This window comes from Caretta caretta, chromosome 8 (genome assembly GCF_965140235.1).
Source record: "Caretta caretta isolate rCarCar2 chromosome 8, rCarCar1.hap1, whole genome shotgun sequence".
NCBI lineage: Eukaryota > Metazoa > Chordata > Testudines > Cheloniidae > Caretta > Caretta caretta.
Genome location: NC_134213.1, coordinates 70,466,357 through 70,484,539, shown reverse-complemented (window position 1 = coordinate 70,484,539; position 18,183 = coordinate 70,466,357). Strand labels below are relative to the sequence as shown.

At 37.9% G+C, this 18,183-nt stretch overlaps 1 protein-coding gene across 7 annotated transcripts in view; it reads right to left on the bottom strand.

The window, feature by feature from the left end:
• The window catches only part of OLFM3 (olfactomedin 3), a 132,127-nt gene that overhangs the window by 32,967 nt on the left and 80,977 nt on the right, over positions 1 to 18,183 (bottom strand). Inside the window, exon 1 of one of the 7 annotated variants that reach the window (XM_048861762.2) lies at positions 11,292 to 11,348. The exons of 5 other annotated variants lie outside the window; for them this stretch is intronic. Coding sequence is in view for 1 of the 2 variants with exons in the window: in XM_048861759.2 (XP_048717716.1) it covers positions 467 to 595 (129 nt within the window). In the remaining variant the exon portion in view is untranslated. Of the gene's footprint in view, positions 1 to 466; positions 611 to 11,291; positions 11,349 to 18,183 lie in introns of those variants that run through there. One more of the 7 variants, XM_048861759.2, reaches the window with a different exon arrangement.

The window sequence follows — 18,183 nt, the reverse complement described above, 5'->3', positions numbered from 1 at the left end:
TTTAAAAGACATTCCTTTGCTTGACTGTTCTGCAAATTAAGAAAAGAAACTCTGTGGCAATGCTACAGAGTAAGATAGACTGTAGGTTTCTTTTCAGTTATCTTATTCTATAATACATCAGTATATATTTTCTGGAACAATAAATATGGAAACAAATCTAAGCTAAAGAAACAAGTATTTTCTTAGATATTTTAAACATTTCATACTAAAAAAATGAAGCCATTTGTTCTTAAATACTTAATGAGGCTATTTTTCAAAAAGTTTCTCTTGTATAGTAAGTCTGTAGCATCCTCACAAAAGCTGTGCAGTTTGAAGTGTCCAGACAGAAGCATGCAGTCAGTTCCAGCATAAAGATTAATAGCTTTAAGAGAGATTTACAAAAAGGCAACTTAAACCATAGCATTTGTGGTCCCTTAAAATATCAGTTCAGCATGAAGATGGCTTATAACACATCAGAGCTACTTACTAGAGTATCTGAAGTGGATAGTCTGGTGGTATTTAGTCCTACCAGAGATGGGAGAGTTTGGGACATCCAGTTAGAGATCATTGCCATGGTACTGAGAACAGCACCAAGCTTGAGCAGTGGAGGACTCATTGCTGTGGAGTTAATGAGTTTTCATAGTGACTGATTATCATCCTAGTGTCGGCTGGCAGTGAGAGGCGTGACTGCAGCACTCAACATCCACAGCATGAAAGGAGATCAACCTCCCCAGATTTAATCATCCATTAAAACCCACACACAGCCTCCCCCAGCCTCTGTTCTTCTAATCTTACCAACAGATACTTCAACAGACTGTCTTCTACTGACCACTAAGCCATTCTTTAGATGCCAATAATTATTACGGCTTTCATGGTGTGTGTGTGTATGTGTGTGTGTGTGGAGAGGTGGGGGGGAGAGAAATTTTAAGATGTTACAGTATTAGTCAACATCTAGTTAGTTCAACTTTTGCAGGCTGATGTGAAGACTTGTCTAAAATGTCAAACCAAGACAACCCAAACACAAACCAAATGTTCTCCCCGCCCACCCGACCCCCGCAACTCCCTCTCCTTAATTAAAAATATGCCCAGGAACATTTCTAATATAGTACTTTGTATCTCTATTCATCCCGGTTAATGATGGGCAGGATTATTAGAGAGGCCAGGAAAACACAAAGGCTGTCATTCTCAGAAATTGTTTCCTAAAACTGCTATCCACTGATTTTAGAGTAGTCACTTAAATTATCAATATCAATAACTCCACAGTTTGCAAAGCTTTGTTATTACATGTTCACGAGCAGTACAGAAGTAGAGTGACTGAAGAACAAATAGCTATGCTACTTTTGAGAAGAGGAACAGAAAATAAATGATGTATGATTCAAGTAGGGGTTACCGATTCCTTAAATCTGCTTCAGGGTCTTCTGTTGTCTAATGTGATACAATGATTTCTAAGTTCAGTGGCAGCTTGTACTGATTTGTAGGGAAGTCATAAAATAATGTAGAAATAACAGAACAAAAGCTTGTACCACAAATTGTGCAATATGGGTAACTGTTAGGTATAGTATGTGCATTTTGAATATGTTTCTAAAGAGGGTAGGTAGAGCAAGTGTTTCTTAACAGTATTTACTTGGTTAAAAGTTTACAAGGAGACAGAATATTGTATTTGTTCCTAAGGTGAATGCTGGAGTTCATTTCAAAATTTACTTCCACAGAAATATATTTTTCTTAAACAATTTTGGCAGGTGATATGAAAAAAATCCTCAAAGCAATTGAAAAAGATATATATTTATATAGAAGTGTGGGAGCTCATGAATGCATTCACTGGAATTAAGCTTTCTAAACCTCCAGAAAAGCTTTTGAAATTCTCAGAGCTTGTGTCCCAAATTCATGCTAGATTTCTCTCTCCCAAAATGCTTTTAAAATGATTTCAATCAACCCGTTACTTAACTGAGAAGTACAGAAAATCAATCATTGTCTTTTTAAAATCAAGATATACAGGAAAAAACACATTGAGAGCTACCATATAATCTTATGAGGGACCTTGTGGCACAAAGGCTCAGCAGCAAATACAAGAGAGATCACATGCATCTAAATAGTAACTACTTTCGTGGAATTGCACACTGACCTAAAATGTTAAGTTTCAAAATATTAAAAAAAGTGTTCCTCACTGAAGAGTGCATTTGGAGATCCACGAGGTTTTAGTAAAGCAACAAACACCTAAAGCAAAACTCCTTTCGAAAGATGCACGTCCAGCAAATCAACAACAATTAACAGTTTAAAATGTGAGGCAGATTGTAGGTTTACTTATTTATGAGCTACTTCAACACAAATGATAAAATATCGAATGTCGGCAATTTTACCCCTGGATTATTAGTCATGTTAATAAAAGGTCTAAGTATGAAGAGTTTTTGGTGCCCCCTATTTCAAGGACTATAACTACAAAAAAATTACACCATTTATAGATTTATATATGGGTTTTAGGTGGAAGATCATAGTATTTTACACACATTAGATAAGAGTGGGTAAAATCCTTGCCTCATTTAAGTCAATCGCAAAACTCCAATTAGCTTCAAAGGGGCAGGATTTCAACTGTCTGTTATCCAAGGATCTCAAATTGCTGTACAAACATTAATTATAATTCACAATGCACTCTGAGGTAGGTAATTAGTATCTCTGTTTTACAAATGGAGGAAACTGATATAAAGAGTGTAAGTGATTTGCCCAGGGTCACACAGTAAATCAGTGGCAGAGATGGGGCCACAACCAAGGACAACTGTCTTTTGCGCTGTCTAACAAATAACACTCTCTACTCCGTTGTGTTTGACTTTTGCCATGTTCACGAGTCTGACCTTAACAAAATTTTGTTGGCTCTCATAATTTTTTAGATACCTATTCTGACTATTCAAACGAAATGAGCCTGATTCTGATCTTGGTTCCACTGGTTCCACACTAGTGTAACTCCAATGGCTTCACCTAATTTGCACGAGAATTTATGAGTGCAGAATCAGCCCCAATGTGTCAGTTGTATTGTATATTGCTTTGTTCTACATGGTTTCTGTTCAACAAATACTTTGCCTTAGGCTAAAATTAATGTTAATGGGTTCGAAGCTCAGATGTGTCAAGTAAAGGAAGAGGCAAAGGTGGTTCTAGGTTACCTCTATTCCTTCCCACGTCTTGAGGGCAGTTGGAGATTGAACCAGTCACCAGATCCATACAGAGTAACCATAAAGTTGTTCTAACTTAAGCTTTCCTGGGGCTCAGGATTTCCCTCTGGTTCTAACATACCTCTGGAAGGCTTCCTACGGCATCATGGCTGGGGGTAAGGGTGTGCTGTAAAGGCCCTCTATACTCAGGGGTGATGGAACAGTTTTTATAGTGAGGGTGCTGAGAGCCATTGGACCAAACTGTTAAACCCTGTATCTTATGGAAACCACGTCAAGCCAGTGGGTGCGGTAGCACCCACAGCACCCTTAGTTCCAGTGGCTATGACTATGCCACCTTTATGCCAGCCTGCAGTTGGGAGAGTGGGAATCCTCAGCTCTCTAATTAAGGCAGCTTTAAGTCTGATTGGTTTCAGTGGATTGGTTCCAAAGGGTCATAGCCAAGGCCAAAGGCCTGGCACTGATGTGTCTATTATAGTTATATTTATAGAAGAATGTGTAAAGGAATGGATCTTTCAAGAACTTGTGGTCTTTTTTATATGACTACCATATCTAAAGGAATGGTTAACAAGTGGACTCAAGGTTTATTATACTGTTTACGCCACATTCTGCTAAGAAGAGGAAGTTTTCACCATCTGTAATACAAGTATTGATTGGCCTCCCACAAACTGGATGGTTGTGCTGCCTTAACGTATAAGTCCTATTGCCATTCCTTATATTGCACTGCAGATGTCCAAAAAGCTGCTGTTTCTTTTGCTCATGCTGATGCTACTGCACACTAATGTGGGACGGGACGCGTACTCCTATCTTCACACAAAAAGAGATGAGCACCCAACTACAATTTCTTCGTCCACAACTGGAGAAAAGCAGTAAATGCTACAATTTTCTACCTGGAGCTGTTTCTTGAGGGGGACTTTCCCTCCAGCCCCAACCCAACCTCAAACCAACCAACCACACAGAACCACTTCTTCCACCACCATATTTCTCCAAGACATATAGAGGTCATGAAGTATTTAAAATTACCTGTACTTGGCATATGAATGTAGGTGCCCAACATCTACACACTTATTTATCCAGGAGACTTGTAAGATCACAAAGACACCATTTTCTTTACTCTTCCTTCCCCTTTCATAGATCCCCTGTTAGAGTGATCTTCCTTTCAACAGATTTGGGCTGAGTGTGTCCTCCCTCCTCTGTAAGTATTCGTCTCACCCTCCACCACAGGAGCCCTCTATACATAGGTCCAAGACACTCCTTTCCTCAGGGCTGAGCATGCGACTGCCAGTGTTTCCAGCCCCAGTGACTCTGAGTCAGGAGACTGACTTTGAATTCAGAACCCAAATGCATTCTCCTTGCATCTCTGGGAGTGCAAATATTTTTGCTAGGATTGGGAGCCAATGAACTCTAATCCCAGGTCTGCTACTGACTCACTCTCTTTGGGCCATTTTACCTCTCTTTCCCTGTCTGTAAAATGGGCTAATATTGTATCATGGATGCCATGAGAACCCCTCAGTTAATGTTCGTGAAGTCGGTTGAAGATGAAAAGAGCTATATATCAGTGCTAATTATTATTATTACTATGGCCAATTCCTCCCCCTTCCTAGTTTTAATATTTCCCTTTGAAAATGCATAAACTCCTTGTTTGGAAGGTTTCCAAAGACTGAGAGGTGGCACACACTAAATTACATTAGGCAAATTAATCCAATTTCTGAAGAGAATCTCCTGGGGGTATCTGAGTGGTGTGAAACCGAATTACGAAAATGTATTTCAGTTGTGAAAATTTGCTTGAGTTGAACAGTTCTAAAAAGTTACAGCAAGTTATTTGGAAAGTATCAACTCACTTCTCACTCATCTGACATAGGATTGATTCTTTACCAAAATCCCACTTTGTGAGAAGGCAGAAAACTGGCAGCAGTAAAATGAGAAAAAATATCAGCACGTAAAAATATAGAACATTTATATATCTTGCTTGCAGCTGAATCAAAATAAATATCTGAAAGCTATTGCTGCAGTATACAAAGTGAGTTTTAATAACTGCAGGGGCACTTACATTCATCCACCTTTTTTTAACCTGTTAATGTGTCTGCTACTTTGCTCAGGGGTGCAGGTGGAAATTTCCACACAAACAGAACCTCATATTGCAATGCAAAAAGGCCTACTTATGATCATGCAGATAGCCTTAAAACAAAAGAGCCATGTTATACTGTTGGATAAAACAATAAAATCCCAAGCCATTTGGGACATTATCCCAAGGACCTCTTGGGGAGCCTTACAATAAAAAATACATTACATCCATAAAAAGAACAGAAGAATGTGAATTGGTCCTTTACTAAGTTAAGAAGAACACTTTCAATATAAAGTCATTTCCTTTACTGAGGCCCACACGTAGCTCACATTATGATGTGCTAAAGAGAGAGAAACCTGACAGCAGATTCTTGAGATAATTTGGCGGCTCCACATGCCAAGACAATAGTCTGAAAAGGCCATTTCACCTGCTTCAAAAAAGTTTAGAGGGCAACTAGAAGTTCTGAGCTCAAAGATCTTTAATATCTCCATTTGATAAAGTAAGACAGAGATTCAGAGCCAAATGAAATGTGCATGTAACTTACTGGTGAGTGTGTGTTACAGGTCTCTTTAGCTCAAGCTGTAGGAGCTTGTACTTTTTGCTCGGGAGGTTGCTGAATCATGCCCCAGTGTATCAGCCATGGCCAGCACATAACCACGCACACCTAGCGTATAGTGCAGAACTCAATGCTCTAGAGGGAGGTGGAAGTGGGGCAGGGGCAGAGATCCATTGGTTACTAGGAGTGCATAGCTGCTTCAAACTCTGGGGTGCTGGAGCTTCTGTGAGTGACTCTGCATGTCTGGGAGAAGAATTGTCTTCTGCTTTTTGTCTTCCTACCACATATTCCAGGTAACTGGGCTGAGTGTGGTCTTCAGGATTAGCCCAAAATGCACAACAGTGCCAAGGAGTCACAATTTGGATCCACCAAAGCAGTTTTGTAACATCAACAGGAAGGACAAAAGGGAAATGTAATAATCAAATCAACTTCCAATACAGTTATGGAGAAGAGTCTGTTTCAGTTCTAAACTTTATTGCCAGCCATGATTTTTAGAGGGGAAAAGTTTAGAATTTTGCAATAACAGGAGCAACAAGAAAACCTTCAATAAACCCCTAAGATTCCCAAAAAAAGATCTGCTTCCAAAATACCTGTCCCATCAGGATGTTAATCAGGGCATTCTTCCACTTTGCTCAAACCATCCAACACTGAATGTCAGACACACCATGAGATACACATTCAAATTAGATAATTATCCAAGATATGCGGAGTGGAAGTGAGGCCAGAATTAGGCCCCTATGGTGTGTGTGGAAATAGAGAAAGAGAGAGAGACACACACACAGCGTAAATGTTCTCTGTGTTATTGCTATCCAATGAAAACTGAATGTCATTAAAACTTAGAGAACATCTGCAATAGTACTATCATTATTTCTAGACTAGACTGGAAAGAAAACTGAGCATTTTTTAAAAAGAAAAACCTCATTTTCTGTCTACTAAACATGCATGTTTTCCCCCCAGGAACTGAAAGGAATCTAATAATTTTTGGCATCCCCGTAAGCTCTTTAACTCAGTAATGTACTGTAATGTGGAAGTGAGTTCTACAGATGAGTTCTGTAAAGAAGCATTTACATTTATCAATTTTTAAATGTGTTAATTTTTCATTTTAATGGGTGTCCCTCTGTTCTTGTGTTATGAGAAGGAGTAAATAGCTGATTTAGTATCTCTACTCTCTAAATATCATTAATGTGTTACATCGTATTTCTCTCCTTTCTAAAACATATAGTCCTAATCTTTTAAAAATCTTTCCTCTTGCCAGTCATCTCATAATTTTTGTAGCTCTTTTCTGGAACTTTTTATTTGTGCAGATCCTTAATAAGGTGTGGTGGCTAATGTTCCACACGCTATTCAAGATGAGGGTATACCATTGATTAATACCATTCAGAGGAAATATTATTATTTCCTATGCCTTTCTTAATGCAGCCTTGCGTCCTGTCTGTCCTTGACCACTCCTGATTACTGATGTTTTAAATCCAGAATGATGCCAACCGTAAATCTTTTTGCTGAATAGTTACACTTAGTTTACAATGTATCAATATACGTGAGTAATTCTGATTGCTGCTTCGAATATGCATTATCTTTCATTTGAACTGGGTGGCCTAATTTTCTAGTTTTATTAGGTTCTTCTGAAGTGCCTCATCCCTTTTAGACCTGACTAACTCAAACAATTTTCTGTTATCCACCAATTTTGTCACTTCACTGTTTACCACCTCTTCCAGAAGTTAAATAAATGCATTATATACCACCAGACCTTGTACAATTCCTTTGGGGGAAACCATTGCTAAGTTTCTTCCATGCTGAAAATCAGTTACTTATTCCTTCCTTTTTCTCCTCATAATCAGTTTCTGATCCACAGCAGAACATTACATGACCCCTTCTGACTCCTTAGTTCCTTAATTGTCTCTTGTGATGGACTCATCTAAGGCTCTTCGAAAGCACAAATGAATTACAATACTGGTTGTCCTTTATCCATTATATATAAACATTTTCAAAGAATAGTCATTAATGGAGAGGCATGATTATCTTTTACCGAGGCTATGCTGGTTTATCTTTAGCATAGCATACTCATCCAGGTGTTTTATAACTAATTATTTTTTCAATTACTTTAGCTGGTACTGAAGCAAAACTCACTGATCTGTAATTAGCCCCAAGACCCATTTTTAAAGCTAGGTACAGCTCAGGCTGCCATCCAGTACTCTGGATGAGAATGTAATGATTCTGTGCACCCCAGAGCTCTATTGACTTCTGTGATGCTTTATTTGGTGCCCGAATCTGCCCATGAAGAGCCCATTATCTGATCTGGGCTTTAGTCTCTGACAGTGCCTTGGAAACAGTACCTGTGGGGTAAGTATATCCCAGTCATCCCTTGCGGGCTGTGATCCAAAGCATTTGTGCACCCTTTGTGTAACGCTGTATGTGTCTGTAATTCTGAAAGTCTGGTTTCTCTCTATTATATCAAACCATGACAAACATCTGAATTTCAATCCATATTAAGTTTACTGGTTGGATTAGATACATTTGAAAAAATCATATTCTTTGACTTACAATTGCTGAAAATTTCAGACGTTGCCTTTACTGAATTGCCTTTGAATGAAATCCCATTTCAAACTGCTTTTCTCACTGTCTTTGTAAAATCTTAGTGTAGTGACTAAACTGAATCCTTATAAAAAGAAAAGGAGTACTTGTGGCACCTTAGAGACTAACAAATTTATTTGAGCCTAAGCTTTTGTGAGCTACAGCTCACTTCATCGGATGCATTCAGTGGAAAATACAGTGGGGAGATTTATATACACAGAGAACATGAAACAATGGGTGTTACCATACACACTGTAACGAGAGTGATCAGGTAATGTGAGCTATTATCAGCAGGAGAGTGTGGGGGGCAAGGGGGAACCTTTTGTAGTGATAATCAAGGTGGGCCATTTCCAGCAGTTGACAAGAACGTTTGAGGAACAGTTGGCGGCGGGGGGGGGGGAATAAACATGGGGAAATAGTTTTACTTTGTGTAATGACCCATCCACTCCCAGTCTTTATTCAAGGCTAAGTTAATTGTATCCAGTTTGCAAATTAATTCCAATTCAGCAGTCTCTCGTTGGAGTCTGTTTTTGAAGTTTTTTTGTTGAAGAATTGCCACTTTTAGGTCTGTAATTGAGTGACCAAAGAGATTGAAGTGTTCTCTGACTGGTTTTTGAATGTTATAATTCTTGACGTCTGATTTGTGTCCATTTATTCTTTTACGTAGAGACTGTCCAGTTTGACCAATGTACATGGCAGAAGGACATTGCTGGCACATGATGACATATATCACATTGGTAGATGTGCAGGTGAACGAGCCTCTGATAGTGTGGCTGATGTGATTAGGCCCTATAATGGTGTCCCCTGGATAGATATGTAGACACAGTTGGCAACAATCTTTGTGTAATTTAAGCAATTATATTTGAAAGTCCTCCTTGAAATATGACCCTCAGGACACAAAAGTGTTTGTGGAATTTCAAGAATTTGTGTATGAGTGTATGAGTAATGGGGAAACAGATATATCGTTGGTTATATGTTTCTAGTATAACTAGGAAAACTACTTATTCAGGCATTTTAAAAAAGAACATATTTCATTCTGCAAACATTATATTCAATTTTCTCTTCATTGTAACTGTGCCAGAAAATTATCTGGGTTACATAAATTTCAGGCATATATTATAAATAATTAAATGAACAAATTACAACTTTTTCCTTCCATTCTAATAAAAAGTTCTATGAAATATTTTTCCTTACACCATACTGTATGTATCTAATGCCCTTCATTTTATGCATTCATTTGTGAAGTATGTACTTTAAAATCACACTGCCACAGAGCACTTCAATGAGGAAAATGTGTGCACCTGAAAACAGAATTTGGCTCCAACAATGGAGCTGTAAACTGGAAATGTGATTTCAAGGAATAAAGCATTTAAATCACTTTGCCTTTTTTAGCACCTCTCTTATTTACAGAACAGGAATGATCATAGAAATGAGAATTTTAAGTAAATATTAGTGGGACACAAATGTTTGAAATAATAAATATGAGCATTTGCACCAGAAATCTGATTCAAATAGTTACTCTCATCCAGTTAGAGAGCAGAAACAAGACTACGTGAGTGATCTACGTTTCCAATCAAATCTAACACAGCTCAATGTCAGATGTCAGTGGACGACCTCCAGATTTACACCCATGTAACTGAGAAGAGTAACTGGCCAGTATAACCATTCAAATCAATGCCTTCCACAAGGTCATTCCTTCATCAGCAATTTACATTTCACGATTGTCCTTGAATGAAATTTCACTTTTATACGTCGAGGAATAAGGCCATGTTATTTTTCTAAGTTTCTGTATTTAAGTGGCTTTTTCTGGTGATGGTAAATCCATACATCGTTTGTTGGCAAGAGCTGGTGAATAAAATTGACCGTGGCAATCCTCATTTATAGTGGAAAGGCTCCTTTTTTGAGTTGAACTTTGAAAGTGCTGGCATCTGAAAAGTAGCAGGTAGACTTTTCTGAGGTCACAGTGCTGTAAAGCTTTCATAGACCTTTCCCTACTAAGTGTTACTTTTGTCACCTCAGGGATTGGATCTTTTTAATGTGACACCTAGATGCAAGTAAGATTTTTTTTTCTTCTCTTTAAGAAAAGGACTGCCTGAAAGAACACAGCTCTGGGTAAGGACTTTGTAACCTATATACCTCTTCATTCTAGTCTTTGGGTTTTTAGTGTCTGGATTTCCGTCTGGACCTTTGGCATGTTCAGTGTTCTCTCCAGGATTCCCAGGTTCCTGGAACATATGCTGTTACCGGTGCCTTCAGAGAGAAGTTTCTCCTTATTATATTTTTAATGAACAATAATAAATTTCCTCTTTTTAGGACTGCTAGGTCTCCACTTATTCTTACAATTATGCCTGTCTATCACTTGTAGGTGCAAGAGGTAGAATTTATGTAAGCAGAGCACCTTGAAGGCCAAGAAAAGCAGTCAGGGCGTAGTGCAAGTTCAGCATAATCAAGCTTTGTGTTTCTAAATGTTATCATTTATTTTGCTAATGGACAAATATGTCAGGCAAGCGTGATAGTCATGCATGCAAATGGAGGCCTGGTTGAAGTTTCATTGAACATTTGGACCATGATGCTGCATCCTAAGTTTTTTGTCCCTCTACCAGGTCCGTATCACAAAATGAGAAAAGCAAGACCTAAATATAAGAAACGGGGTGATTTTAAATGAGAAGCTGACTAGACCCTCATCTAATACATTCTGAAAGGATGAAGTCAATACCCAAAGATATAAAAAGAGGGGATCTTTATTCCTCTCAAATAAACAGAATTTCCTGTTCTAAAAATTCCACATAACGTGTATTTTAAACCTTGCCCCCAAACAATTATTTGCTTGCAACCACAGTACCCTAAAATAATGTCATTGAAAATTTTGTGAGAGGGGCAACCCTGTATTTTGAAAACCCTCATGAGGCAAAGAAATAATATTTTCTTCTTTTTTTCTCTTATTAACTCTGCGTATACTCACAATAAACAGTTTCTGTGGTTTCCAGATGATTCAGCTTTGCTGCAGCATTTAACCAACCTGAAAAGACATTTATAGCTTTGTATATTTTTCCACCAAGAACATAGGCTTGACACTGCAGAAAGAAAAATATTTTTTTTCACTGATTAATCTAAAGATTTCAGACTTTCAGTTTTAGTGATACTATTAAGTTTTATGTTAGAAATAGTAATATTATAAAAGATTAACCCCATCCTGCTTAGGCAAAACTCTTGTTGCAATCAGTGGGAGTTTTGTCTGATACAGAATCATATCCCACTTGAAGTGCCCTAGTCTAGTAAACAAGGCTATTTGTTATTTCAGTTAACATTCCAAAGGAGAAACTGAAATAATATTTTGTCTATTATCAACATCTATCAGTTTTTACAGAACTCACATCGTTCCATCTGTCGACTGAAAATGTGACCAAATGAACTGAAATATATTTATCTGAAATCTATTATTGAACAAATATCCATATTTAAGCACAGAATTAATACATCTCTTATTACTTGGAAAAATGTGTAATGTCATTTTTCTCAGCTCTAAATCAGGAGTGTCTTAGGAAATGACTTGCTTCATAAAGCCATATATGGTTTATTAACTATGTGTGGCATTAAGAATGTAATTTACTTTTTTAAAGTTGTTTTACATTAAGTATAGGACATGGAAAATGAGAGGAAATTGAACAGAAATTGAATTACAGTACATTTAATTAAACTTAAAAGCATGTAAATAACAGTTATGATTCCATTCATATTAAAATTTCTGATTACATAAATATCTTGGTCCTAATTCCCCACTACAGTACATCAGATTTATGCTGATATAACTTTTCTGAAGTCGTTGGAGTATAAAACTGGAGTAACAGTCTGGAGAATCAGTCCCATTGTATGGAAAGAAAGAGTTCCATTAAATGACGAGGAACCTTCTACACAGAGAATCACCCGGATTCTCAAGTCAGTTGTCAGGCTCCCCTTAGCATTTCTGCTGGTAGGGAGAAACCCCACCTCCCATGGGAGAATTAACAGGAAACTTCATGAGTTAAAACACATGGAGAAAGGGCTTTAAAATGTGCACTAACTATTACTCATATTGAAGTATTCTGTTAACTGTTAAATGCCATTCAAAACAAGAAAGCTCTATTTTGACGTAAAAATAAACACCCAATCCTGCATGGAGATATGCAAGGCTATTACATGAAGCGAGCTACAGAGTAAAACTTGTTGCTACTCCATGTGGTAACACTGGCTCTTATTACTGCCTTTTCTGTACCACACCAAGCATATGTTTTTTTCAAAGCAACTGAGATTTATTAACACAACTGTGTATACTTTTAAATGAAATTTAAGAAGCTAACATTCCAATTTTACTTTCTCTTTTTACTTTCCAAGTGTCTCCCCTCCTCAAAAAAAGTCCTGTTTCAGATACTGGTTAAATCTAATTATATTATGAAATATGACTATAAAGTGAACCCTTGGTGCGCCACATTTTCCCTCAGTGACATCCATGTTAAATTTGATCAATTTTAAAATTAAAAATATTTTTCCAGCAGTCCAGACTGCAGGCTCAATCTGGTACCTGAATATCAAATAGTTCTCTCTGCTTTGTATATTGCATATCACTGGTCATTGCTTCTGTCATGATTTCACATACAAAGAGCAAAACATGACTTTCAGTCAAAAATAGCTTATTTTTAGGTTAAGGAGAACAACAAGAAAGAACAAAGTGATCCCGATTCAAAGCCCACTGAAGTTAATGTCTGGCTCTGCTGAGAGGGCACAGTGTGTTTAATCTGTGCAGGGTGCAGCAACTCTAAGAACAAAATGACCACGCTCTCTGGGGAGAGGCAGAGTTCTTAAGAAATGCAAAAGTGAGGTACACAGAAAACAGACATTACACTGGGTTTCTGAGCACCACGGGAAAGTAAAATGTAGGAATCAAAATTTCCTGTATGATATGAGAGGACAATTTCGTCCGACTGAATCAGAGCTTGGCTGGAAGCTTTGTTGATGCATGAGGCTTCCTCTTTCGTTTCTGTTTATTATTTGTATTCTGGTAGCGTCTACAATGTGCTAGATATTGTCCACACACAGAAGAAGACACAGCTTACAAATCTAAATAAGATACAATGTGTTAGGGAAAGGAATACCATAAGAATAACTATGTACAGTCTATACCTGACTGCATCTCAACCTGCCATTTATTAGCTGGCATCATGGCAAAATTGAATCTTGGAGAGGGCTTTGAAAGAGGAGAGGGTGATTGTCACTCGGATGGTGTTACCTGTTCCTCTTTCACTCTATCCCTCTTTTCTATCTTCTAGGAATGTCCCAAACTGAAAGTCTGACATCAGAATATTGATCTAAGAGTCTTCAAGGCTATATAACCCAAATCATCATAGTTAATGTGTTAGATGCTTGATATACTGAAATCAAATAAAAATTGATGTGATGCTTTTTAGAATCTTTGTAATTTACTTTAAGGCCACTGCCAGGTGGTATAATGTAAATAAGAATCCGGTCCAATAAGTAGATCATCATGAATGATATGTAGCCACAATAAACCATGCTATAATATAATTAAATCCCATATTAAAAATATCAACAAAGAAAATATCTCGAGGAGTCATAAAGGTATAGAAAAGTCCATATATAAATACAATAAAATACTATTTCCCTCCTGGCTGGAAAAAGAGGAACAGTAATAGTCACCAAGAGGAACCAGGACAAAATAACAGTACCCAGAGACTTGAAGTGGTGTCTTGTAACCAAGCTACTAGCATACAGAATGTATATAAAAGGACTGGGAGACAAGTCCCATACTTTTCCTAGCATTCAAAATCAGACTAATATGACCAAAATGAAAGCTTTATGGTCAAAATTTAGATAAATGCTGCAAAACTGATTTTATTAGACTTGCAAAATAAGTTTGTTTGGTTTGAAAAATGATTTATCAACTGGCTTATAAACAATGTGTATAAATGATTGGAAATAAAATGGATCATAATCCTGTGACAAAAGTGGCATTATTTGCTTAATTTCTTTTAGACAAGGGTCCAAACTGGTACCTCAAATGCTAGGACGCTTGAACTTTGATAGGGGAGGGTTCTGAAACCAAATCTATAGCGAAATGGCAAAGTTTGCACCATCTCTAGCGTTTGTCCCTAATAGAATATATTCCAGAAGTAATAGAAGAAATGGGTTTCAAATAATTTACCAGTTAGCATATTAAATCAGCAGTTCTTAGCTTTCCGTTATTTATTTCTCCAAACAGGTTTAATGAACACCTATTCAAAGAACTTTCACAATTATAATATACACAACTAAGGATATACTTCTAAGCAAGTAGACCTTTGCCCAGTCAGTTCAACCCCAAATCTGAAAAATATAGAACACCCGAGAAACCAGTAACTTCCCACACCTGAGCATTCACTAAACAACATCTTGTCCACCCTGCTCAAGAACAGTCTAAGCCTTGTAGTGTGACATGAAGTTAATACAAGCCAGACAGTGTTCAGCCAAGAAATGGGGAGAAGTGAATTCCAGAATCAAGGAGCTGGCTTGGAGAATACTCCATTACCAACCCCCTCCCATTTCAACCAGGGGGCTGTTAGCTCAAGCACCTCCACTGAGCATAACTGCAGTGGTATTATGCAGGGAACATTTTCAATTTTTTTTATTAGATTCACTTCTAGTCTGTTCTTAATAGTGCAAGTAAGGTGAAATGCTTCCCAGTGGAGAGGGCTTGCACAAATCCTTGTGCACAGCTTCATCTTCATTGTATGGACTTAAATGGTCCATAGGGACTTGTGCAGGCCCTCTGCACTGGGCAAGTCAGTCCTCATTGAGAATATCTGCATCTTTTTTCTGTCTACTCTCCCCTGCCTGGCCAGTGACGATTCCTGCATGTACAGAGCTGCTTTTGAGTGCTGCATCTATAATCGGATTAGTTTATTAAATGAGCTGGCAGGAACATGAAGAAAGCAGGACAGAGTACTTTAGAACAGCTTGCAGCTCATGGAAACATAACTTTAAAAAAAAGAAAGAAAAGGAGCCAGAGAAATGACTGGTTGAAGTGAAACCAAGCCTTTGTTTTCAATTAATCCCTGCAGTTTCCTATTTTTGTTAAAGGTTACATCAGATTCCCAATTAAACCTCTCATTTTATTTCCGATGCCAGCCGGTCTGTTAAATCAAATGCACAAAAATGACTGACTAATTTCACTGGAGAATTAGTTTAGTAGAATCATGCTCTTTCAACCCAATGTCTCTATTCCTGTAGGTGATCAACATTTACAAATAGCTCACGTATATTAGAAAATTGTCTGTACTGAATGATATGTGAGGATCCATTTATTGTGTGGCCAAAAGCATTTGTGCAAGATTGTTCCTGGCCCTTGTGCACAGGCTCGGAGAGAGTGCAGGGAGCCCTCTCGAGTGGGCTTCAAGGACAATTGCAGCCTCTGCCCTCAGAAAAATGCAGGCATGGCTCCCATTGTTGCAAACTGCCCCAAAGGGTGTGAGACTGGAATGTGGTAGGGTCATGGACCTGTCCCAAAGAACAGTAACTTGCAAGGTTTCCTTGTTTGCTGGGGTAGCTGGAGATAGGGATTTTGTTCCTCCTGGAGCCCTTTTTGTAGTGGTTCAGTTCTTGCTCTAAATGTAATAATCATTCTAGCCCTTAACATTTACAGGGATAGCCTCCCCCTAACTAATATTATGTGGAAAAGGGGTGATTATCCTAATGACTCTCCCCTTCCCCTCCACCCCATGCCTAGTGCTTTTTCTTTGCAACCCATTATCTTTTCAACCTGCATGTGCTGTTTTCTCTCCCTAGGTACCATCCTCTCTGCTTACCTCTATGTGGTGGTGAGGTGAGAGAGATGGATGGTCTAGTAGCTTTGATCAGCACTCACTTCCTTTTGCCTGATATCCCCATGTCTACTAGCATTAGAGACTAGCAAGAGTTGTATGGCTTGAACTAGTATGACAGCAATTTCAGCGTTAAAGGCTGGAGCTCATCTACTGTTATGAATCTCTAGTCCTAGTAGCATTAACAGCATTTCCCCTCTGGGATTGAGAGTTCTCTCTCAGCAGGTCTAAAGGCAGAAATTGGCAAACGATGTGGCTTTTCAGAAAGCACAATATGTGTTTTCTGCAAAATCACATTCTGAGGAGGCATCAACTTGTTGGTGACAATTTATTTTTCAGTGCATGCTATGTTTCTGCAGGACCATTCTGGTACAATTGTTTTACTTTTAAACAACGATGAATGAGTACTAGATACAAATATATGTGGCTATTTAGGAGATCCCAAAGGCATTATTTGTTGCAGTAGAGGGTATTAATGCTAGTGCTGTGACCCAAATTACAATTTAGTTAATTATATTCTGCCTAGCAAAATGATCCCTGCCATTTCAATTGGATACTGTAGTCTATCCTAAACTGTTACATAGTGCTGTTTGTTTCACCTCTGAGATGGCTGCAGTTCAGTGGTGGGTAAAATAATCCCTATGGACCATATACTGTGTATTTCAGTTTATGATGAAAAACACTAAAGATGTAAAATAATGTTTATTTATTAAGTGCATACAAAACACACCTTGATTTTTTTTAAGGCTCTTTTTTTTTTTTTTTTTTTTGGATTTTGGTTTAATAAGAACAACACTAAACAGGACCAGGCAAGTTTATTTGAGAATAAAAACAAAATGTTTCTTAATAGCAGAAAAATAAATAATCTCACCCAAGTATCTTGCTCGACTTATTCCAGTTATCACTTAGAGTATGCAGACTGCTGAATTCTTTTTTATTTCCTATTTCTCTTTTACTGATCAGAAATAAAATGCCATTTAAATATATTACATTTTAAGTCATTTAATTGCTAGTTGTTTTTGTTGAGGCTGCTGTACACCCTGTTATTGGTCTTAGTATGGTCTGTAAAGCAAAAGCATCTACTAGTCATGATGTGCTGTACTGGCTTTAAGGGTACAAACGGGGTAATTGGTATTGCCCTCTTGTGGCCTACAGAGAAGCTAAATGATTCCCTATTATCAGCCAGTGAAAGAGCTTTCCTTTAACATCAAACGGAAGAAGAATTTGATAATGGAGCTTGAAGGACCAAGGTTCTAATCACAGCCCCTAGCTGATGATGGATATGTGTGTGATTTATAAAATTGTCTGTTGTCTGATGACATTAGTTTGTTACAAGTGAACTTCAGCAATCCACAAGAGTGAACAAAATCTATACATGAGCCTGGAAAATACTAATCTGCGGCACATTCTGTCAAGATCAACTACTTTTGCCTCACGTGCCATTTCATCATATTGTTCAAATAAAGTAAACGAATAAATGGTTTGATTTTGGAGGGCCCAGCAATATTCACAAGAGTCAAACAAAGGGCCAAAATTGTTTTATATGATCTACCATGATTTCTGCAAACAGGTGAAGTGTTAGATTAAAAGAACCAGTTTGACTATGACTAGGAATCTTGGTGATGTTTGTAAAGAGTGTATGAGGAAGGGCAGACAACATAGAGGGTAGGAGAAATGAGAAAAAATGGAGCAATAAATATTGACAAATATCCACAAATGGGCTCCTCTTTAAGAATTGCTTTCTCTCTGCTCCTAACATATCTATGAATGTGGCATGAGCAAGAGTGCTGAGAAAAAGAAAATCCAATGTGTTGTCCATAGACTTAATAAATACACTCAGCAAAACAGCACTTCCTCCATAACCACTGTACCCACACTCACCACCACAATCGTGGGCCTGCCCATATAAAATCTGCTAAATGCTGGGTGTGAGAATTTATCAATGAGATTTGCAAGAGATTCGGCAGAGTCTCTTCAAAGGAAATCAGGACACCCCTAATCATA